The sequence below is a fragment of the Rattus rattus genome, chromosome 1 (genome assembly GCF_011064425.1).
Source record: "Rattus rattus isolate New Zealand chromosome 1, Rrattus_CSIRO_v1, whole genome shotgun sequence".
In the NCBI taxonomy this organism is placed as follows: domain Eukaryota; kingdom Metazoa; phylum Chordata; class Mammalia; order Rodentia; family Muridae; genus Rattus; species Rattus rattus.
The window spans coordinates 165,945,908-165,969,866 of NC_046154.1; the positions used below are offsets into that span (position 1 = coordinate 165,945,908).

Sequence of the window (23,959 nt, forward strand, 5' to 3'; positions counted from 1 at the left end):
GCCCACGCCCACGCCCATACCACGCCCACGCACGCCCACGCCCGCCACGCCTATGCACGCCACCACGCCACAGGTCACGAACACTACATCCACTTCTCAACCACTGTGATCATACTTGGGGAGGAGGGGCAGTAGGTATAATGTAATACATGTTTGTAAAAGGCATGCCACACATTTCATATGTAATGTGTTTCTATGTAACATTTTATAAGTTTCATGTTTTCATAATTTTACATCTTTAATTGGTTAAGCTACACTGGTCTTAGAGCGGTGTGTTTTCGCTCCTTCACACACCTCCTCGTTTGTGTGAGGTCCGAGGATATCTTGCAGGAGTTGGTTCTTTCCTTTCAACGGGGATAGAACTCTATCACCAGGCTTGATGGCAGGAGCCTCTGTCTGCCGAGCCATACTCCAGCCCTAAGCCAGTGTCTTTGTGAGGGTTTCTGTTGCTTCACAAAACACCATGACCAAAAAACAAGTTGGGGAGGAGAGGGTTTATTTGGCTTGTACATCCAAGTACAAATTCATCACCAAAGGAAAAGTCAGGACAGGAACTCACACAGGGCAGGAACCTGGAGGCAGGAGCTGATGCAGAGGCCATGGAGGGGTGCTGCTTACTGACTTGCTCCTCATGGCTTGCTCAGCTTGCTTCTTTATAGATCCCAGGACCACCAGCCCAGGGATGGCTCCACCCACCATGGGCGGGACCCTCCCTCTCAATCACTAATTAAGAAAATGCCTTACAGCTGGATCTCACAAACACATTTTCTCAGCCCAGCTCCCCTCTTTTCAGAAGACCCTGGTTTGTGTGTCACGTGGACGACAGAGCAGCCAGACCTTAGGTTTCTAGTAACGGAAAGCTGACGCTTCCTGTGTGTCAGGAAGCCAGGCTTTCACTTGGGAAAATGGAAAGGTCACACAAGTGCCCGCCTGTTAGACTTAGGCACAGAATTCCTTCACAAAGAGTTGCCACTGAGAAACTCTTTCAGCCGAGGAGTGTGTTTGAGAGCGGAGCCCTGGAAACTGTTGGCTTATGTCCCTGCAGGTCCACAGAGATGCTCAGTCACAGCTGGTTCTGCAGGAGTGGAAAAAGGAGAGGAAAGAGATGAGGTAAGCCTGTCTTGTGTGCGCGCTGTGCCTCTGGGCGACACCAGCAAACAGCCTGTTTTAGCTCCCAGGAGTGACTGTGACTCCTGAGTGTCCAGGATCAGTTCTCTGCTCATGGTGACGTGTGGTGTTTCTACAAAGCCAGCTTGTCCATCTGTCCTCTGCCTTCGCCACTGAAAGCCTTGAAGGAGGTGGCTTTTCCTTGTTTTTCCTCCTGGCCTTGACTAGCAGCACAGTTGTTGGTAGCTGGTGGCACATGTGGCTGTTGGGACTGTGCTGGGTGCTCCCTCGGGGTCCCTGCAGTCTGGTTGTGCTCCCTGCTGTTTCAGGAATGTGCCCCCAGCCTTTCTTGGTGAAGAAGCCTCTGGTTGTCAGAATTCTCACCAGTGTGTCCTTAGGGAGACAGCTGCCCACAGGGAGCCTTCCCATGAGTACTCTGTGGGTCACATGTGGTTGGGCCCATGCCCTGGCATAGCCTGAGACTTGGAAACTGGTTATTTCTGGGGCTCTGGTCCCCGTGCGATGGGAGCCTGGGTTGACCAGGGATGTTGAGGGGTTCTACAGAGGTCAAGCCTCTGCCGAGTCTTCTTCAGACTGTTGGGCAGCTCAGGCTTATTCTGATTTGATGTGTTTTGCTGTAAAGATGTGGGAAAGGCGGTGACGTGGTTTGACTTCAGGGCCCCATCTCTGAAGGCCTGGGGTCTGTCTGTCTACAGTTTATGGCTTGCTCACTTCTAGGAGCCTAAAGTGCTCGGCGAGGAGGCTTCACCTGCTGGAGATTCTTGTTGGCTTCACATCTCTAATTACCACCCCCCCTTTATTTCTCTCGTGTTATTATTTTTGTTTCATTTTTGTAAAATGGGTAGGAGTGTTTTGCTTGCATGCAGGTTTGTACATCTCGTGCTTGCCTTGTAGTCATGGAGGTCAGAAGAAGACATTGGATCCCTTGGATGTTATGGGCAGTTGTGGGCTGCCACATGGGTGCTGGGACTCGAACCTGTGTCCTCTGTAAGAGGACGTCAGATCCTTTGGAACTGGAGTTAAGGGCTGCCATATGGGCATTCGTACACCTAGGTCCTCTGTAAGAAAAGAAAGTGTTCTTAACCACGGGCCCATCTATCCAGCCCCTGCTGGCTTTCATTTCAACATCACAAAGAGATGTTGCAGTAAAGGTTTAAATACTGTTTATGTTGTTCACCTGCAGAAACCTAGCTGGGGTTTTAGTAGCTGTGGTCCGTTGGTCCTTGTGTCTGTTGGTCTCCAATGACAACAGACAACCGTTGCTAGTGTTTGGCGTTTATGCACAGTTGTGCAATGAGTTAAGTGTTTCCTGTGTTTGTAACGGATTTAACACCGTTCAGATGGTGTTAGTCCATTTTGTCGGGGTAGTCTGTGTGCAGAGGAGGCTGCCTGAGGTAGGAGTGCACAGAGGTTTGATTGCAGAGGCCTAACACCTCGGCTTTGGTGACTGACTGACGTGCTTCAGGCTAGGCGAGGAGGGGGCGTGCGAAGCATTTGAAGTCTGTCCTGGGAGGTGGTGATCAACCTTCACAGCAGTTTTATTTCTCTGCCGTGCTTAGTTCTTGGTACCATGGAGAACTCTTTGTCAGTACCTCGGAAACAGCTCTGCCCACTCTGAATGGCACACAGCGTGCATTTGGAGGAGCACGGAGTTCACAGCAAAGTCTCCAAGTGCTGTTTTAACTGGCACAGGACTCAGGAATGTAACAGGCTATTTTGAGAGCTGGCTGGACAGATAGCGTTTTGTGGTTTGTTTATTTGTTTTGTAAGACAAGGTCTCATTATGTAGCCCAGGCTGGCTCAGCCCCTGGTGCTGAGATTATGGGTGTGGGCCCCACACCTGGCTCACAGGGGTTTTCTCGATTGGTATTAAGTCTGCCCTTGGCTAATTGGCTGCTTTCTCCTCTCTAGTAGGTTTTGTTTTAAAGATAATTTTTACTCAAGTGTTCAAACAAAACCAAAAGCAAACCTTTAAAACTTTTTCTCTGTTGTTTTCTTTTTCCTTCATGAAATTTCAGAGAAATGACCAAAAGTTTCTTCAACGCCCAGTTTGGGAGTTTGTTCCGCACAGATCAGAATCCAACCTACTTCCTGAGGCGCCTGTCAAGGTTCGCGGACATCTACATGGCATCTCTGAGCTGCCTCCTGAACTACGACGTCAACCACACATTCTACCCCAGGAGGACTCCCCTGCAGCACGAGCTTCCTGCGTGGTCGGACAGCCCGTCTGCCTTCAAAGCCCCTCTGCTGCAGGAGGCTCAGGCCAAGTAACCCTGTGTTTGCCTGAGGAAAAAGCCAGGAGCATTCGTGGCCTCACAGAGGGTCAGGTAGCCTGAGAGTTGCTTCCCAGAGTCAGATGCGCCTTTTGTATTTTTTCTACCTTACCATGAATACTGCCCTGTCCAGGTTGAGACAGGAGCCGGCCACCTGGGGTCCCCTGGCCCTTCTCCACACAACACTGATTCCGTCCTGTTTAACGTGGAACCAACAACGTCAGGCCTCTTGACGAGCGCACCCTCTTGATGGCCGTCTGTGTTCAGTAGGTCAAGAGTGGACACCTTGATTCTGTGAGGCATTTCTTGGTTGTTTACACGCGGTTACATTGAGGACCGCAAGGGCATGGTGAAATGCAGAGACAGTAGGAAGCAGGTTGCTGAGGAAGCAGCCCTACCTGCGGCCAGTTCCCTGGTCTTCTGGTCCTAGGCTTTCAAAGACGCTTTCCCATAGAAATCACAGCCTTCCGGAATGACTTTGCTGAGGAAGAACAAGAAGCGTTTGTCCTCAGTGTACACTTGCTTTGTCTGCCCGAAGGGGTGACGGATGGGTTCCCTCCTCCCCAGGAAAAGGGTAAGGACACAGCCACTCGAGCTAACGTTGCCTTTCAGCCAGTGGGTCGGACATAATAGAAGACAAGAAAGACGCAAAGCCTTGGGACTCGGCCTGTGGCCAGCGCTAGCCCGTGTGCTAGGCCATCCAGCATAGACAGCTGCTGATGGGAACGCCATGTTTCATGCCGAGAGCCAAGCTGGGGAAATCTCCTCTGCCCTTCCCCCTGGAGGGAAGAATTCTTGTTACGTCTGTTTGCAGTATCTTTGAACACATTTGGGCACCACAGGAGTGGCTGCTGTCACTGACAGTTCCGTTCAATGGCGTTTTCATTGCAAAGGCCATGGAAGTGCTGGTGGCCAGATTAGCCTTGTCTCCTGTGGCCTGACGCCTTGTAAGCTTTTACACTAACGTGGCACTGCTGCTGCCGCCACCATAGCTGCCGCCGCCATAGCTGCTGCCACCATAGCTGCTGCTTCTTTCCCTTGCCCCCTCCTTAACCCCCTACCCCTAACCCCCACCCCTAGTTAGGGTCTTGCTATGGAGCCTGGGCTGGCCTTGGACTCAATCCTCCTGCCTCAGTCTCCGGAGTCTCCTATTATAGGCATGCAAAAGTGTGAAGACAGCAGGAGCATGAAGGAGACTGTGGCGAGTGCTTGCTCTTTATGGCAGTAAGTAGATCCTAGCCCGCTGATGAGGGGCCGCTCCCAGCCCCATCGCTGTTGCAGGCTGCCTGCCGATGTGCAGAAGTTAAATGAACCGTGTAGCATTCACTGTGAAGCCCTGTGTTAGCATGGTGTCTTTGATGTTGGTAGTGTTGGACGTTGTTTCGAAGGTGACCCTTCAGGCCCCCTCCCCCCTCTTGTGTTGTATGCTAAGCACTGGGGTTCAACGTTGCTCCTTTTCAGAACAGGATGGGTATTTTTCTGTTCTGGTGTTCCTGTTCCCCAGTGTTAGCCACCACGGGGTTTTGGCAACTGCTCCGTGTCAGAGCCCTAAAAGGATGCACGCTGCTTGGGACGCTCCTGACTCGTGCTTTGCAGGAGCAGAGTGAAGCTAAAAACAATGACCTTTGGTCGGATCCTGTATTCTTCGGGTATAGACTAGATGCCAGTTTCCAGGTTTGTCTACTCAAGATCGAGGCAGAGCTGCTCTCTTAATGCCTACAGTAGGCGACCGAAGCCTGGAGGGAGGAAAACATCTGGGTGTGAGAAATGCATCTTACAGCCTGTTCTGTATACAAGGATCACAGTCTTGAGGTCACCAAGCACGACCGTACTGGGTCAGCTGGGATGTCGCACCAGACACACAGCTGGGCAGACTGCACACTCAAACCGTGCTCTGGCAGAGTGGCCTGGCACGGCATCCCTGCGTGAAGAACAGGGGCGTTTCCACCGTGTTCCGGTCCTCAGCTAGTGCAGGCAGGACAAGTTTTAGCTTGTCCCTGGGACTCTTGGCTGGGGTCTGACCTACTGCACTGGTGTCTTGTTCTTTTTAGAGTATTCTTTTGTGTGCACATTGAGGACGGTATATAGGTAAAAGGGGAGTGGGTTTTTTTCCACCTTTAAAAAATATTAAATTGTAAACCGAACAGTAAAATTTTTAATATCTTTGAACTGTATGTTTTTTTCGGACATTGTTTAGACTGATTTTCTTAGAATCATGTGAACAAAAATTCAGTCTAAGGGCAGTCCCTGCCAGGGTGACATCCAGCAAGGTCATGGTGTCAGCAGCGGCCACTGGAGTGGTTTGCAGTGCTGGGGTTTTCTCAGAGTTGCTTTTTCAGGGGAGAGCTGGCTTTAAAAATATCTCAGGTGCTGGGTGTTTGGAGCTCTTGCTTTTCCTCCTAAGATAGCACACCCTCCTCCTCCGTCCCCCTCCCCCCTCCTTTCTTCTTCCCCCTCTTCCCTCTCCCCTTCTTTTCTCTTTCCCCCACCCTTCCTCCCTTCCTCTCCTCTCCGGCTTTGGCCTCTTCTCTCCACACATGTCTGTCTCTGTCACGTCCCCACCCCTCTTCTTCCTTCCTAACACCCCCACACCCACACCTTCCACACCCCTCTTCACCATTAATACACCTGCCACTGATGTGCTCAGATCTCAGACTAAGTTACCAGTTGCTTTGAACACATCGGCCCTCTTATTTATTGCAATAAAGGAGAAGTGAAAAGCTGTCGTGCCTCCTACCTAATTTAGCTTTGGGTGAACTAAATGGCTTTCCCCTCCCCTCAGCAAGTGCTAAATACACTGAAATTCCACTTTATCCAAATGCTCACTTGCTGCCAGAAACCTACATGGGGCTCTTGACTAAAATGCTCAAAAGACTGAATGGCCAGATGCAGGGAGGGCTCCTTGATAGTTCTCTTCTGCTGCTCAGGGAGCCCATCCATTCTTTCTCCGCCCAAGGAGTTTCTTTAGTTTGTTATTTTTGGGACGGGGTCTCAGTGTGTAGCTCTGGCTGGTCTGGAAGTTACTATGTAGAGCAGGTTGGCCTCAGGGATGTCCCCTGCTCCCAGAGTGTCGTGATAAGAGGAGTGAACCACCAGACCCGGCGTGACTTCCTTTTGTTGGGTGGGTTGGTTTTTGTTTAGTTTTTTCTTTCTCCTCTCTTTTCTTCTTGTTATTTATTTACTTATGTCTTTGGCATTAATATTTGGGAGCAAGGTTCTTTAGTTTAGCTAACGTTTCAGACCACAGATAGGTTAAACAACGGGAAGGAAGAGAAGGGGGGCCTTTTAGATAAGGGAACCATTTTCAACTTCGCAGGCCCCCCTCCCATTGCTGCATCTGCAGGAATGGCTCCGCTGTTCCATGGGGATTTGATTCACCAGCACAGGCTGTGGGTGCTGGCTCCTGCTTGGATGGCAAGATTCTTTGCTTAGAGCATGTGGGGATTCCTGCTTGGGTACAGTTAGTGTAAGCGCTAAGCCACTGTGCCGTGCTCCCGTAGGAACCCTGTCTCCCTCTCTATACGGCAACGGCCAGTGCCATGTGAGTTTGCAGTACCTGCCAAGATTGCTTCACTGTGGATTTGAGCTGCGAGCTGTTACCCTTTTTATGACTCTGCTGGGCTCAGGACTGAAGGCTGATTCATCCCAGGGGCTGGGAGTGGTGCGGGCTGATGTGTTTCTCTTTAAGAATTTCCTTGACGCGCAGCCTTGGCTTGCTCCAGATCACATGCCTTTCCTGCGGTGTATAATCCGTGACTGTTCCCTATGAAGGGACAGGGCCTGGTCCCTCCAGCATTACTTTGGGGCCAGCTCCAGAGCTCCCTTTGTGGCTACCAAGACCTTCTTGTATTTGCCCTGTGTTGCAGCACCCCTCCCCCCAGCTGGTTTGCCCCTCCCCATCCCAGATGTGGATCCCAGCAGTGAACCTCTCAAGACCTTCCTGCATGAAACTTTTTGTCCAGTCTGCTCCTCCCAAAGTGCTCCTGCATTGTTTTTCTCTGTTAGCGCAGGCTTGAGCTCCGATGTAGGCCCATTCCCTAATTGTGTCGTGGAACGACTGTACCTGTGTGGCATCAGGCATGACAAATGCAAAGTAGGTTTACTATTTATTCGGAATGTGAATTTGCTATTTATTCTACATGTTGATTGTCTATGTTGTGATAATGAACTCAAAGCCAAATAAAAGCTTGAATTGTATTTTGTGTGTGTGTGTGTGTGTTAGTGCACCATCGGTTACGGGTATTTAAGCCAGTTGCCAAACATGGTTTCCTCCCAGATGTCTATGAAAAGAAATCAGAGGTTTAAAAAAAATCCCTAAGGTTGGGAGGACAGCTCCGTGGCAGAGCGCTTACCCAGCATGCTTGAGGCCCTGAATTCCATTCCCAGAACCTCAAAAGAAGGAAGCGAGTGGACCCACAGAAGGGGATCGAGAAAGGTGAAATGTAGGCAGTTTCTGGGCTTCAGGACTAAGTCACAAATAGAAACTTGGGAGAGCCCTGCCCTGGGCAGGTGGCAGCTGGCAAGCATATGCAGGGTGGGGTGGTGTTGGGGGTATGAGGCGGGGTACATCGTCTTGTTAGCTCGTAGTCATTAACCAGGGAGCTGGGACATGCTGAGGAAATACAGGATTGAGGAATATTAAGAAAATTTGCTACTGGGTTTGGATATGTTTATAAATATTGAATGCCTTGCTTTTACACATCTTAAACGTGTGTGTGTGTGTGTGTGTGTGTGTGTGTGTGTGTGTGTGTGTGTGTGTGGTGTGGATTTGGCATCTGTGGCACCACCGTGCTCTCTCCCGCTGTGCCGAGCGGACCCTCATTCGTGTCTCCTGCGAATGTTGTGATTCCCAGTATGCTCACGTCTGTTTGTGTTGGATGATGAATGCCGCAGACCCACTAGCTAATCCATCCTACATTTGTTGTTTGGGGGGGGGGTGGTGTCCTGGAAATGCCCATTGTTCCTTCATGGTGTGATGTCCCAAAGGCAGTCCCTCTCTGGAGAACCACGGCGGCCTCAGACTCCTGGAGCTTGGAGAGAGCTTGTAAGACACTTTATGGCTTCTAGAACTTAAATAGACTTGACTTGGCAAACCTTTGATGGAATGGGAAGAGGAGATTTGGGGTGTAGAGGCAAAAGATGGGGAGCTTGAGGTCTGTTCAGCCCGGGCTTCCACCCTGTCCCCCATAGTGACTTCATCCTGCTGACACTGTGCCCTTCTGATGACTGGGGAACGAGCCAGTAGGTGGGCGAGCTGGAGGAGCTTGGATGTTACAGAGGTGGCTACTGGAGCTTGCTGAGTTGCGAGCTGCTGTCCACAGCGGGAAAGGACCAGAATCTTACCGTATGTTGACATCTTTATCCCAAACACACAGATGTGAGTTTGCAGGTCCTGGGCTTGGGGGAGACAATGCTCAGATCCGACCCAATCCAGCCAGTCCTGCCACCTGAGGCTGCTCGGTCTCTGGATCTCTGCTGCTTCTCTGCAGAAGTCACTGGACTGGTGGCTTTAAAGCCTTTTTATTCCCCCTCCCAATTCTCCAATCTCAACATTTTTTTTTCTTTTTTGTACACCTGGGTGGGGCAGCTTAAGTGCATGATCCTAGTATGCTGGAGGCTAAAATATGGGAGTCTGGACTTTAAGGCTAGCCTGGGCTGTGCAGGGAGGACAGGGAAGGAGGTAGCGGGGGCGGGAAGAGCAGCATGGTGTGGTCAGATAACACCGCATTTTCTAATGGTGTCAGGGTACACAGTTACACAGAGCAACACAGCACCTTTCAGGCGTGTTGCATGGACACACCACCGCTCTGTCACACCACGATGGACACTGGGGTTCTGTCTTTTGACTGTTATGAGCAATGTCACCATGAGTACCTGTGAGCTTGCGGGTGTCCAGTCTTCTTCCTATGAGAGAGAGTTCTGGGTTCTGTGGTAATCCCATTGGATTGTCTGAGGAGCTGAGACTTTCCCACAGTACCTCTACCAGACATTTCCCACCAGCAAGGCGAGAGTTCCATCCCCTCACACCCTCAGCAATGCTTGTCTTCTGATGGACCGTCTGCCCAGTGCTCTAGTGGGTGTGAAGTGGAGTCTCATTGGCTTAAAGTAAGTGTAAGGAAACAGAATCAAATAACGGATAAGAGAAATGTTGGCCAATCGGAAGGGTTCTAATTAGCCTTGATAAACGTATTTTGCTTTCATAGTTTGACACCTCCTAGGTACACAGTGCCTTCTTTATTTTGTTCCCAAAACATTTATTGAGCACACGCATGTGGCAGGTACTTCTGGGTACTGGAATACAGAACATATGAGGTGAAGCCCCGCCTTTGGTGCTTACATCAATAGGAGAATACCAGAATCACAGTTTGTGGGTACAAGAGAGGGCAGAACAGACCAAGCACCATATGGAACGTGAGAGAACCACGGTGGAGCCTCAGAGGAGGTGGAGGTCCCCCAGGTATCCAGGCAACATGGCTCCTTAGCCCTGGCGACAATCCCAGATTAACCAGAAGGGTGAGGTATGGCTGGCTTCTGAGTGTTGTCATTCTTTAAAACAACTGATCCGTGAGACAGCTGGGGCTGGGAATCACCGTGGAACCATGACTGTGGCTGTTTGCTGGGTTCTCACGTCAGGACCGCAGTGCCCCCAGAGGGTCGCTGTCCTCCAGATCCTGTTCTCCAGGGTCCTGGAAGGCAGAGGGCTGTGTGGGACACTAGAGTTAGGGATGTTCCTGCTGCTGCTTCCTTCCTTGGGACACTGTTCTGCTCTGGGGCCTCACTGAACCTTTGCTCATGATGCTGCTTCATACGGGGTGGGGGTGGGGATAGGGGTAGAGGTTGAGGGGGAGGGGGAAGGGGTGGGCCTAAAGCTTTGTCTCAGGAGCCTTCCCTCACACGCCTGCCTCAGACAGGAGTGGAGGCTGGGGCTGGGGGTTAGGCTGGTTAGGGCTGCCTAGGCTGGGCCCATCCATGCTTGAGGTTGCCTGCGTGCTTTTCAATATTGCTTCCCCGTCTCTATCAGTACCATAGGAATACTTACCTCTCAAGGAAGGTGTGAGGGTTGGCTACTACAGTTAGCCCGTGGTGATTAGTAGGGTTATAGACACTCCTTCATACTGAAAATACTGACGCTTGGCGAGTGTGAGCCTTTGAGATGGTGAGCTCAGGACCCCCTACTCCCTGCCAGAGAGCCAGAGAGTCTCCTGCTGTTACTACCTCTGACAAGCAGCACTGGCCAGCCAAGATTTCTCATTGTTTGGGATGTACAGAGATGGATAGGTATGAAAGTGTAGCCTGTTGGTGTCCTTTGGGCCACTGGTTCTGACTGGTTTAGCTTAGTCCTGCTGCTAAAATGCTGTCCCTTTCCTTCAGGTGACTATGCCTTGAATAAAGCTGAAGGTGACCTTAAGGCAAAACATGGGACTACCCTGAACAGCGTAACCTGACGCCCCATAAATGCTCAAAGTGACGGTAGTTTCAATGGAGTGGTGCCGAGAGAAATAAAAATTCAACTCTACAGACAGCTACGGCAGCACATGCCTCTCATCCCAGCACTTGAGAGGCAGAAGGAGGTGACTCTCTGAGCTCTGGAAAGTCTGCCCTACAGAGTGAGTTCCAGGGCAGTCAAGGCTACATAGCAGCACCATGTCTTAATAAGCAAATAAAATATTATATGTGTTTGATTTAATGGGATTTTCAGAATCGTTTTCTTATATGTGTTAACTATACTCTGCTTTGTGGGAGAAATGTGTGTTCTAAACACTACACTGACAGCAGCCCCTGGCCTGGGTTAGTTTTGCAGGAGGGCTGCTAATCCATGTAAGACAAGACTGCTGAAAGGACACTGTCAGCCTGGGCGGTGTGCTGGTCAGACAAGGACACTCAGCACACGGTTGTCAAAGTTCTTCATGGTTATATAAGGGGGCAGAATGCCTTTCCCTAACTTCTCAGTCCAGAACTGATAAAAAAAAAAAAAAATGACAGGCCCATTCAGTGTGACTGGGGTGCCCTCCACAGGGTTACCCTGGGTTGAAGTCAGGATGCTCCCATCCAAGCTGGAGCGTCACCAACTCAGTAAATGAATGAATGGTTCTTCGGAAGACCAGATCAGAACATCACCTGGTAAAGACCTTAAGCAAAGGCAACTGTGCAAGCAAGATGCTCTCTGCCCAGGCAGAGATGAGGGCATGGCTATGGGTAGGACTTTCTGCAGGCTTACTTCCCCTCCCCCACCCGCCATACAGTGGAGGACAGGCAGCCTCTGGTTTGAGGCTTGTGCCATCTCCCCGAAAGATGGGCATTCTGTACAGAAAAATGGCTTCCAGGCTTGCTGTCTGAGACACACTCTAGAAGGCTGCTCTTGCCGCTCTTCCCCTAATGTTTGCTGGAAGGCAGCATTCTGTACCCCTAGCGTGAAGTGCAAACTCACTGTGAAGGGGTCACAGGAGGACTCTGGGGGTGCCGGCGCTGAGGTCTCATACAGAGGGTTTGCAATATTCTTGGGCTGCTGCTTGCCGAAAGCCAAGACATCAATGTCCTCTTCTGACTGCTCAGAAAGAGAAGGACAGGGTTGAGAGGCAGGACTGTCCCCTGTCCCCAAACCACTCCTCTCCTCTGGAGCCTTCTCAGCAACATTGTATTGCGGTGACTGACTGGGCCCAAACGGCAACTTACATATTTGACCCATCTTCCAAACATGTCTTCCAAACTGGCCCATAGGACATTTCTACCCCTGAGAAATGTTCCCGTAGTTTATGCTGCCAATTTTTCTACCGTAAGCATTGTTGAGCCTCTTGTTACCTGGTCATCCCTGAACTTAGGTTACATATTATATGCATACTTGGTTACCATATTCAAACGTGATGGTTTGAATCTTCTCACCCAAATGTGCCTTGAGATGTAGTCCCCATTTTGAGCTACTTAGGAGGGCAGAAACGTGGTTGTGCTGCGGCATTTGCAGGGCACAGTGGGTGACACATGATCCAGTAGGACTGGGATTCTGTGAGCCAAGGCTAGGCGCTGTCACCCTAGTTCATTCTCTGCACTGTGTTTGGAACTTGGAGAATCCCCTATAGCAAGAAAGCCCTTTCCCGGGGTGGCCACATGGGCTCAGATCACTCAGCTTTCAGATCTGTGAGCTGAACAGACGTCTAGGCAAAACGTGGCCGTTTGTGGTGTTTTGGTTACAGTAATAGATGCTTTTAGGAGTCGTCTGTGAGCTGAAACATAGGCAAGCTATCTACTCGAGGGCCTGGGCCGTTGCCTGAGGTACCGCACGACATTCTCTGAGTGTGGAGAGGAGACCAGTGAAGACTGCAGAGTCCTAAGGAAGAGAGCTTGGTTGCTGCACCTCTGGAGACATGACTGACCCCACCCCTTGGCATTCACAAGAGTCCGTGGGACCTTTAGGAGGTGAGGCCTAGTGGGACAAAGTTTGGTAATTGAGGGGCGTGCCCACGAAGGGGACTTGGGAACCCTGGCCCCTTCCTTCTTCCTTTCTCTTTGCTTTCTAGTCACCATGAGGTACTCTGACATGTGTTCCCACCACAGTCTAGAGGCAAAGTCACCACCTGACCGTGTCATCAAGTGACCATGGGTTAGAACCATGACTTCATTATATTATGTTACCATGGTTACAGAAAACTGACTGACACACGGGCCACCCCATGGTCGGCTCAGGCGCTTGGGGATGATGGAGGTAGACGACTCTGCACGTGGAATGAAGGCAGATTTGCTGGCTAGAGACGGCGGGTGTTTGACCCTGATCCCAATCCTCAGAGCCAATCTAACTCCTAAGCCCACCAAGGTGGGTACTTGTGTAGAGACTCCTCCCAGGAGGCAGGAGCATGGGTGGGTGGTTATTCTCATTGTCGTAACCAAAACCAGCTCCGGGGAAGGACACCTTTGAGCTAGCCTAGTCCCTGGAGCTGGCTGGAGTGGGCCTGACGTGTGTTCCTCCAGAACCCACTGTGTGGACTGACTGTGGGAGGCGAAGGCTGTAAGGGCTGAGGGGCTACCTCTCGTGTGCTGCAGCAGACTCTTTTCCAGGTGTCAGTCACAGTGGCTGGCTTGGCGATGAGCGAGGCTGTCGCTGTGTCTTGCTGCTTCTGCACTTCTCTACCTAACATTTTAGCTCTCCACTGTGAGCTGCAGTGGCATGGGACCCTTGTCAGAAGCCAGGTTATCCCAGCCCCTTGGCTTCCCAGTCTCCAGAGCCACAGGTCAATAAACTCAGGCTCTTTGTAAATCACCCAGTCTCAGACATCTCGGTGTTGTGTCAATGTGTGTATGTGCATATGGATGCTAGAGGACAACCTCAGGTGTGTATGTGTATGTGTGCATATGCATGTGTATGTATGTATATGTACATGTGTGTATGTACGCACACAGACATGTATACAGACACGGACACACACACACACACACACACACACACACACACACACACACAGTGATCCTGCTGCATCAGCCCGTGGTGCTCTGGGATCACAGACGTGGGCTATCTTCATGTGCACAGAAACACACAAAAGGCAACCCCACCATTCCCTTCTCAGTTTGCACCCCTCTCCCTCTCTTCTCCCCCCCTTTCTCCCTCCCTCTCTCTCTCTCACCTCAAAACGCTGGAAACCAGTGGTTCGCTGCTTTAGCCGGAAGTAAGAGTAAGCAGCCAGAGCAATCGCACCAGCGACCAGGACGACGGCACAGAATATGCCTGTCCCCAGGCCAGAGTGGGCAGCCGTCTGCACACAGAGAGGAAAGGGGTCAGTTCCTAAACCGGAGCTTCCCCCGGAGAGGAAACTCCCTCGCTTACCCTCACTTGCCCGGGCACCTTGGAGTGACTCAAAAAACAATGTCAAATTTATACAGTCTTAGGCCTCATCACTGCCAGAGCCTACTAAAATGATCTGAAGGGTACGGACAGTCATTTCCCCATTTTTATGTGGGGAACTGAGGCAGAGAGGATAAGTACTTGCCCAAACCGCAGCTTTCTAGAAGCAGAACCGGCTTTAGAGCTAGTGTGGTTTGGACTTCATTTGCACAACCACCGTGGGTGCTCCTGGGAAAATGTTAGGCTGCTAACGATAACCAGCCATCCTTTCTGGACCGTGTGGCTGTGCCAGCAACTGCCTTAAGGACTCGGTGTGTCTCCATGCGGTCCTCCCAGGACAGGGAAGTGCTGTGAGCTCCCCAGCACACACTGTGTGGATGAGAAAACTGAGGTTCAGAGACACCCAGAAACGGGAGTTCAGGACTTCTCATTTCCCTTACGCTGGCTCCCCCTGACTCATCCTTCCCCTTTGATCAGCAAACTAGCAGGGTTGCAAGCTTGGTAGACGTCTGGGGAATGCGTATGTAACTTTCCCCGGGTCCTCGCTGGAACCTGGGTACTCACTGCTGCCGTGGGAGGAGCTCTCAAAGGTTCAGAAATAATATGGAGGATTCCATTGGCGGCGATGATGTCCCACTGCAGAATGGATCTTCCATCCACAAACCTGGTCTCCTGGGAACCGAGAGAGCGTGAATGAGATCTGCTGCCCACGCAGGAAGGTTTTCCATTTGGCTTCTCAGGCCTAAGAGCCTAGGCCTCCCTTTGTTCAACCTCCCTTGTGTTCAAACACCCATTGGCTTGGCGCCACCAAACAAGCTGATCTGAGGGGCTGCAGGGACCTTTGGGCTGACTGCCCCAACCCTCCACGTGACAGATGAGCTACCAGAGGGAAAATGGCTTGTCCAAGAGCGCCTGAGCAGTAAGCCCTGAGGCTCTGGGTCACAGCATACCTCTAGAGAGGAGTTAAACGTCTTGCAAGCACTAGCTGGTGGTGTAGGTGGGAGTGAGGCCGTGTCCTACCCGTGGAGTTACAGCCACGTCCTAACAGACTTCAGACTCAGATACGCACAGATGTTGATGGGGTGGGGGCGGGACTTGTCTAAAGCACTGCCACCTAGGACTATCCTGACAGGTACGATGTCTCCACATTACAAACTCTGAGGATTAGAGTTCACAGTCACCGTGGTCTCCAATACCACAACCATCACTGCCACCACCGTCATCATTAACAGTCTCACCCTTGTCCCCAGTTATCAGATGAAGAAACTGAGCTCAGAGAAGATGGGTAGCTAACAAGAGACAGGGGGTCATCCCAGGGTCCTCTGACTCGGAAGCTCAAGTGTTAATGCTTGAGATAGGATAACAAACTGACCCAAAGGTAGCGAACAAAGCATCTTCAGAATACTTTCTTTTCTTTGGCTGGGTGATGGCTGGGTGATGTCTTTTATCCCAGCACTCAGGAGGCAGAGGCAGACAGATCTCTGTGAGTTCAAGGCCAGCCTGGTCTACAGAGTGAGTTCTGGGACAGGCAGGGCAATGAGGGAAATAAAGAGAAACTCTGTCTCAAAAAAACCAAACCAAAGCAAAGCAGTTTCATAGCAAGCACTCATTTCTCAGATCCCAAGACCAGCGTATGCCCAAGGCTCTGGGGTGGCCTGTGAGTATTTAATGTCATAGCCACGGTTTGCACTGATACCCCCTTGACGTGTGGATTTAAAGCCGAGTTTCATGTTAGGACAGCTGGTATCGGTCACGTGTCTACTCAGGCCTGGAGCTTGGCACATATTTTTTTTTTTTTCTAGTTCTCTCAATAAACCCAGAGGACTTTCCATACTTGGTGGAGCTGGTCCTGGCTGGAGGTAATGAGCAGTTGGCTTCCCAGCATAGTCCTCAGAAAGGTACCGTTGACAAGGTCATTGTAAAAGGAGACGTTGACATTAGTGAGGTGGTGCTCGATGTCCCGGCCAGACAGGCTCTAAGAGAGACAAAAGACATGAGAGTCTTAGGTCTGAGCAACAGTTGGAGAGAATGAGGTCCGCTTAGGTGTTCGGGTCTTTCCCAAGGCTCATATAGAACTAGCACGTGGACGGCCATCTTCATTCTCTAAAGTATGTTTCCTGGCGGTATCTAGAGTGGGTGCCAGGCAGGCATCTCTCTTCAGCCCTGTGATTGGGTAGTACCTGGAGCTCACAGCCTGCTGGTCAGCCTCCAGGGTGAGCTGAGCAAGTCCTCTCCTCTTTGGGCCACATCATGAGGACGGTTGGCATGTCACTGCACCAGGGGCCCCGATGCTTCTCTCCCTCCTAGATCCTTGCCTCTGGCCCCTTATCTCCTCCCCTGATTTGGGCTCAGTCTTGTAAGCTGTTGGTTAGTGTCTCATTGGCAGAGGACTGAACAGCACTCAGCACTCCTGCTCCTTGTCATGACTGGAGCTGCTGGTTGTGAGAACCCTGTAGGGCAGAGCCATCACCAGGCCAGACTGGATTGCTGACCGTGCAGAGGCCAGAAGCAGCAGCAGCTCACCGGATGTGTGCTGGGTAACTGTCAACTGCCGAATCGGGGCGGGGGGGTTGTTGTCTGTGATAAGGCCCTGTGCTTTTGCTTCCAAGTGCTGGGGTTATAGGCCTGCACCATTCTGACTGGTAGAGTGATTTGTACCATTACGGTGGGGACAGAGAACACTCCTGGGTAAAGCGTAGGCACCAGGAACTCCACTCACCTTATTTCCCGGTAGCCCACTGTTCTGTGGCACAAACAGGGTGCCACGGATGGACAGGTCAGTCAGGTGTTTCAAAAATTCCCGGCCTCGGGCTGAGCTCTTGGAAAAAGCCAGCACCTCCTGGGTGGACGGAAGAAAGTGTCAGATGGGCCACCGTGGTGTGGGAGTTGGGGTAGCTGGAGAAGAGGCCTCTGAGAAGACCGTTTTGCTGGGCTCAGGTCTGACTTCCTTTGTACTTCCTCTCCCTGGCCTTGGGGGAGGATCGGGATGTCTTAATGAGTCCCACAGGCCTGAGACACTCTGGTTACTGCTCTGCTGCTGTCTGCTGTCTGCCACAGGGCCTGTGTCCTGCCATGGGTCACTGCTCCATTAGAGCAGCAGCTGGTTCCATGTTGAGTGCAAACCCAGAGGCAGGGTGGTTCTGCATCTCACACATGCACAAAGACACCGCCACCCGTCTAACGGGAGCCATGATGCACAGGCCGATAAACAGCTCGCTCACACAACTGAGGAGGAATCGCCTATGTTCTTAAGCCACGTCCTCCTGACGTTGGTGCAACCTCCTCACCCATCAAAGGAGAGACACCAGTCCTCATTGATCTGTCATCCAGCCATCAGGTACTGTGCATACATCTCATGACCGAGGGGCAGAGAATGCCAGGTCTTCAGCTCAGTGTGGTCCCTGTGGCTTGCTGGGGCCTGTTCAGTTGCAGTTCAGCAAGACTTGCCCAACCCTGAGCCTCGCCTGCCTTGAGCCTCCAGAGCTGTCTTCCAGTCTCTGTTGTCAGGTTCTTTTAATATCTAACCACTTGGGGCGACTGGGCACTGGGTCAGTCCTCTGCCTCCCTTTGAACTTTGTGGCCTCTTTTACCCTCTTGTAGTCAATCGGTCACCGGTGAATGTGTGTATTAGTGTAGATGGTCCAAGAGTTAGATTGATAGTGGAATAAAAGGACCCGTGGTTGACAGCGGTCATCTGATCAAGGGCATAACTGATCACATGGTAAATTACAGCCAATAAAATGGACACGGCTTGTGAGTTAACTGTTAGTAAGTTCTGATTCTGTAGAAGGACAGAAGCGTGTCCATTTGCTTCTGATACGATGTGCTTGTGGGATAAGACACAGCCATGCTATATCTTGGTTTGATCAGTTTCTTAAACTGCTATAGATGCAAATACAGGCAATACCTGCCCTGCATTGGTGAATCCAGAAGTTTCCACATGCTTACAGTGCCAAAGTACCAACTCACTTAAAGACCACAACCACCCCAGGGGGTTTGCTGTTGTCAGCACCCCCATTTTATAGATGAGGGCCGAGGCAGCCAGGATACATACTGTCAGGAAGTTTGTGAGCGAGGGGAGGGACATGAGGACCTGCAGCAGGTTCCCATTGCACGAGTAGCCATCTCCCACATAGCCTGCCTTGCAGGTGCAGTTCACATCTGGAAAGAAAGGACAAGGGCCATGCCCAGTAAGGTGAGGCTTGATCCCCCCTGCTCACTCTTGGGGATCGATTGGCTGTCCGGGCAGAGGGCCTGCAGTGGATGGGGTAATGACCTTTCATCCGGTAACAGAACACATCCCACATTTCACTCTTGTTGGCCCTGGATCCGTAGTCTATGATCCCAACAACGTTTGCACCACACTTCTGAGAGGCATAGGTCGTGGGGTAGGCAACCCGCCCATTCTCCAGCCAGCCGGCCGAGCACAGGTGATACTTGGCCTGCAGAGACAGGGAGGTGACGGGACTGTGTAGAATGTCTTGTTTGCTGTAGACTCATTTGGTTAGTTCTGATCCCTACCCGGACTGCAAACTCTGTGGGGCCTACACCAGTACCTGGGAGATAGTAGGTCACTAAATTTCTGTCCGTCGAGCCATTGGATGAATGAAGCAAAACCCTGACTGATGACAGAATTCTAATTCGTCATTATCACCATCCCCTTCGCCCCTGTGGCTGTAATTTTAAAATCCCTATGAGATCATTAAAGTGGCTGAGGTACAGGGTGATAATGTTTGCCCCAGGAACCACAACCATCTACAACTGAGTGCCAGGTCTGGGATCCCACTGTGCATCAGTGGGGTCCAGGAGACCCCCAAACAACATGGGCTTCTGTCATTACTCTTGTTTGTCTCCCAGAACCTGCAGGTAAGACCTACTGTTGAAGACACTGAGTTGGACATAAGCCTTGGAAGAATCAAGCTGGAACTGACTTGGAGACCTCCTTCCTGAGAACCAACTCTTCTAGCACGGGAAGCATGCCAACGGAGACAAACAATCAGAGGTCCTACCCAGACAAAGAGCTTGTAAACTGCAAAAACTAGCACAGCAAGGGATTTCCAAAGGTGCGGTGGCCGTGCTTGTACCTTGGAGGGAACCAAGAGCTGTCTAATTGGATGTAGGGCCTGCTCAATTGCAGGAAATTCGCTTGTGGCTGCTGAAGCCATGGACACTCGAGGAGAACCCACTATACATAGCCACTGCCTTACACTAGTATAATTTCTAACCGTATTCTAAATACTTATTATATATATAGGCAAGTATAGCTCCCCCTCATTAAAGAAACTTCTTTTTACAGCATATGGAGATTATTACAGAGATCGATAACTGATCAAAGCTGCAAACAAGTGAGGTGCCCGGCATCAGTTGATACTTCTATAGCCCAACTCGTATACCTAAGGCTTAGCGGAAGAGGGGGCAGAAAGACTCTAAGAGCCAGGGGACCAGGACATCTGCTGAGAGAAAGGTGTCTCTGTATGTGACAGGGAACCTGCATCCGTGACCTCGCAACAATATGGTTGCCTAAAGAAAATCTACACGACAGACAACGTGAGTGAGAGACATCTCACAAGGCCCCCCATCCTAGATGAAGAGCTACAGGCCCTTAATGGCTGCTAAGAGAGGGAGAATTAGTTTTCTCCAGGTCTGAGTTCCCTGAGAAGTTTCCCATACCCATGTAGTCAGCTCATATAAGCTCATGTAATACTCATACGAGCACCATTAAATGGACTCAGCAGTGTGTATGTGCATGCGTGCTCATGCGTGTGTGTGTGTGTGTGTGTGTGTGTGTGTGTGTGTGCTCAAAACACTAATTAAAGAAGAGGTCGTGAATTTGAGAGGGACTTTTGGGGCCATGGGAAGAGTTGGTGGCAGGGAGGAAGGGCAGAAACAATGTAAATACGATGCTTATGTCTGAAATTCTCAAGACGTTGTTTAAGAAAAGATGACTGAGGCAGGACAAAGCAAGCTGCACAAAGTCACCAGGCAGGCACCCAGAAGACCCAGTCACACCCAGTGTGTCCCAGAACCCTCAGTAACAGGATGTTGAGCCACTTCAGCATGCCACACTACCACACACTAGGACCAGGACACACGCACCAGGACCGCAGGTTTCAGTGGCTTTAATCACTGTGAACGGGATTCAACACCAGACCCTTTGTTCCTAGGGAGGGACCAGCATGCGGCTTCTTGGTGCTGGCTTTTCCAAATGGGCGGGGCTTCTGATTCCAGAGGCTTTGAGAGCCACTCCTCCCTGCTGGCCCAGGACTTCCACTACCCATGCCCTAGCGCTGACTGATTTGTGACTTCAGAGAGACCCTGCCCAGGTTGTGGTTGCTAGCCTTCCTGTCATTCCCCTGTGACATCTGCACTTCACTCTGCTGTACCACCTCTGGGTGACATTGGATATTTCGTTTAACCTTTCTGAGCCCCAGTTTCCCTAAGCGGAAAACTGAAGGGGTGACATCTACCTCCAGGGATGTAGAAAGGACGCCAACACGACTCCCTGCACAGTGCTGGACACACGGCAGGGGCCTGACTTTGGTATGATGAACTCTTGGCACTGCCTCAGGAGTTTCTTGTGCTTGGTTCTAAGAAGCAGGTCATGGGGATTTCCTCCAGCTTGAGAGGCGCCTGCCTGCACACCTCCCTGTTTGTTCTGCCTGAGGCACCTGCTTAACCGGGAACCCACCTTCTGGGCATAGGAGAGCTGGTTGTAGGTGGCTATGGTCGCAGCTTCTTTGGCACAGGCTTCTTTGGCTTTGTCAAATGTCAGTTTGTACTGACCCAGTGGGGAGCGTAGATGGAATACTCCGACGGTCGTGTCTAGGAGAGGAGAGAGATTATGACGTCAGCCCAAATGACTGGCAGGGATTGAAGCGAAAGAGTAGAAGGACTTCCGAGGTACAGCCCAACTGGAGCCCAGGATACCCAGAGAAGCCACTTCTTTAAGTTACGTGGTAGCTCGTCCTTTGAAATAGTTATACCTTTTAATTATAGAAACAGGACTGGGGAGCTGGCTTAGGAGCTAAGAACCCTGGTCACTCTTTCAGAGCGTGCCCACACAGCAGCTCACGACTGTTCCAGGAGATCCAACGCCCTCTTCTGGCCTCAGCAGGCACTAGGCATGCACGGAGCAGTGGCAGCCATCTCCCCTAACAAGTACAACCCTCCCATTATCCATTCTTTCTTCGGGCACAAATGCCTCCCCCATGTTCTCTGGTTTGACCCAATCCAGGCATTTGCTGGGTCTTCGCTCGAGTCCTAGGCCTCTACTGCATATCTCTGGAAAAATCTCTCATCTCACCTATGTAGATTTCCCTTCTCTATCTAAGAAAAAAAGCTTTTATTTATTTATGCTTGCTTTTGTTTGTTTGTTTGTTTTGTTTTGTTGAGACAGGGTCTCATTATGTAGTCCTGTCTGGCCTGAAAATTTCTATGTAGACCAGGCTGACTCAAACTCACAGAAATCGAACTACCTCTGCCTCCTGAGTGTGATTAAAGGCATGTACTATTATGCTCACCCCTCCTCTGCTTTTAAAAGAAAATTCATTATGATATATCACATGTATATCCTATCCTATCCTATCCTATCCTATCCTATCCTATCCTATCCTATCCTATCCTATCCTATCCTATCCTATCCTATCCTATCCTATCCTATCCTTCCTTCCATCCATCCACCCACCCACCCATCCATCCATCCATCCCTATCTATCTATCTATCTATCTATCTATCTATCTATCTATCTATCTATCTATCTATCTATCTATCCCTCTCCACTCTGGCTCTTTGTGAACTCTGTGGGCTCTTTGTGATTTTTCTCTATGGGGTCTCGGCATGCTGTGCCCACTAGGCCTCCGTACTGTGGCTTTTTACTTTCTTGTGAGAGTTGTATTAGCCTGTGAACTGATTATATACTATTCAAGTCATCCTCAGAAGTGCCTGGGGTATGTGCCAGTCACTGTGTGAGGAGCAAAGAGCTGTTAAGAGACTGCTACTGTCAGTGACAGCCTCTTTGTTATTAACCACACCAATCTGCCCTTTCCAGATTCAATTCCACGAATGCTCGTGGGAAAGGGAAACTCCGAGAGGGTCCTTTGAGCCCACGAGGTGTAGCCTTCGAGGTCCACTGTGAGGTGATCCTCCTGTCTCACTGGGTCTGGATAAGGTGTGGGTCTTCAGTTTCTGTTTCATTTTGTTTTATCTTCCTTTTCTCCCCTGCACACAAGCCTGAAGAGATGGGCCCTTTGACCCCGGGTGGCAGCCACACTGACCCTGGAAGTGAAGGTCTGCACAGCTGGCATCTGGGTGGCACTGTCCGTTGTCCTGTAAGCAACGGTCGAGCGGCAGCTGCTCAGGCTCACAATCCACTCCGTCCCCGACATAGTGACTTTTACATTCACACTTATGCTTGCCCTGTGGGAAGAGGTCAGGAAAACCATGAAGAGCCCCCACGATCCCAGGCACCAGAGGACACGCATCTGGCAGAGGAGCAGTTCAGAAAGGCATTGTGCCGGGCCCCATGCAAGCAGGATGGAGGTTGTCTTGTGCTTGTGATGGCGAAGGGCTGCCATTCTTAGCATAAAGGTTGCTTTCTCAGAGAGCCCCTCACCCAAAGCAGCCTGCAGGATGCAACTCTTGACCCCCATTACCACACACGGCCCTGATCTCTGCTCATGGCCTTTCTCAGCTAGCGCCGGGGTCACGTGTTGAGTTTTGTACTAGGCACCCCCCTTTCTCCACCTGTAACTATGCTTCTTGAGTGTGAGGACTCTGTCTTTTGTTTTTTTTCTCCGTACGCATACCTGGCACCTGCTACAGTCCTTAATTGTTGCTTTGTGACCACGGGTCCAGTCAGAGACTGTCCTCGTTTAATGTTACAAACCCTATGATGTCTCCTCTGTTGTTAGTCTTGCTTCATGTGGGGAAACTGAGGCTCAGAGACAAGCGGCTGATCTCCAGCCACATACCGTATATGTTCAGAGCTAAGTCTCAAAGGCTGCCTGGCTGCCGATCTGTGTGTAACTGGTACTGGGCACTGTGTCCCACCAGCTCTCTTCCCAACTGACTCAACCCCTGGAGACCGAGGAGGTGTCACGTTCATGCCGTTTGTTACCAACGTCATTGGATTTAGTGACCTTTATATCTGGAGTCATGATAGATTTATAGTCAAGTAGGAAAGGGGAGGGAGGAGGGAGAGAGGGGAGAAAGAGAATGGAGAAGGGGAGGAGGGGGAGGGAGGGGGAGGGAGGGGGGAGGGGAGGTGGAGGGGGGGGGGGAGGGACGGGAGGGAGGGGAGGGAGGAGGGAGAGGGGGGGGGGGGGGGAGGGGAGGGAGAGGGGAGGGAGGGGGAGGGAGGGGGAGGAGGGAGGAGGAGGAGGGAGAGGGGGAGAGGGAGAGGAGAGGGAGGAGGGGGAGGGGGAGGAGGGGAAGGGAGATGGAGGGGGGAAGGGGGAGATGGAGGGGGAAGGGGGAGAGGGAGGTAGCCCTTTAAAGCAGTGGTTCTCAGCCTATGAGTTGTGACCCCTGGGGGTGGTCTAATGACCCTTTCCCAGGGGTCATCCAAGACAAACAGAAAACACAGATATCAATATTGTGATTCATAACAGTAGTAAAACTACAGTTATGAAGTAGCAACGAAAATAGCTTTACGGTTGCCGGTCACCACAACACGATTAACTAGCTGAGTCAAATAGCTGCAGAGTTAGGAAGGTTGAGGACCACTGCTCT

At 51.0% G+C, this 23,959-nt stretch overlaps 2 protein-coding genes across 5 annotated transcripts in view; one reads left to right on the top strand and one right to left on the bottom strand.

Annotated features, from left to right (window-relative positions):
• Nt5dc3 (5'-nucleotidase domain containing 3) overlaps positions 1 to 10,969 on the top strand; it is a 57,273-nt gene extending 46,304 nt beyond the window's left edge. For 2 of the 3 annotated variants that reach the window (XM_032910804.1, XM_032910816.1), the window contains 2 exons: positions 1,046 to 1,110; positions 3,147 to 4,613. In XM_032910804.1, coding sequence (XP_032766695.1) covers positions 1,046 to 1,110; positions 3,147 to 3,399 — 318 coding nt within the window. In that variant the 3' untranslated portion in view covers positions 3,400 to 4,613. Of the gene's footprint in view, positions 1 to 1,045; positions 1,111 to 3,146; positions 4,614 to 10,772 lie in introns of those variants that run through there. The other variant, XR_004388837.1, reaches the window with a different exon arrangement.
• The window catches only part of Stab2 (stabilin 2), a 179,249-nt gene continuing 164,929 nt past the window's right edge, over positions 9,640 to 23,959 (bottom strand). For both annotated transcript variants that reach the window (XM_032910792.1, XM_032910783.1), the window contains exons 60-69: positions 22,504 to 22,645; positions 20,918 to 21,051; positions 18,506 to 18,671; positions 18,284 to 18,390; positions 16,949 to 17,068; positions 16,064 to 16,204; positions 14,794 to 14,901; positions 14,012 to 14,140; positions 11,830 to 11,946; positions 9,640 to 10,087 (exon numbers count right to left, since the gene is read on the bottom strand). In XM_032910792.1, the coding sequence (XP_032766683.1) occupies positions 10,031 to 10,087; positions 11,830 to 11,946; positions 14,012 to 14,140; positions 14,794 to 14,901; positions 16,064 to 16,204; positions 16,949 to 17,068; positions 18,284 to 18,390; positions 18,506 to 18,671; positions 20,918 to 21,051; positions 22,504 to 22,645 (1,221 nt within the window). In that variant the 3' untranslated portion in view covers positions 9,640 to 10,030. The remainder of the gene's footprint in view (positions 10,088 to 11,829; positions 11,947 to 14,011; positions 14,141 to 14,793; positions 14,902 to 16,063; positions 16,205 to 16,948; positions 17,069 to 18,283; positions 18,391 to 18,505; positions 18,672 to 20,917; positions 21,052 to 22,503; positions 22,646 to 23,959) is intronic.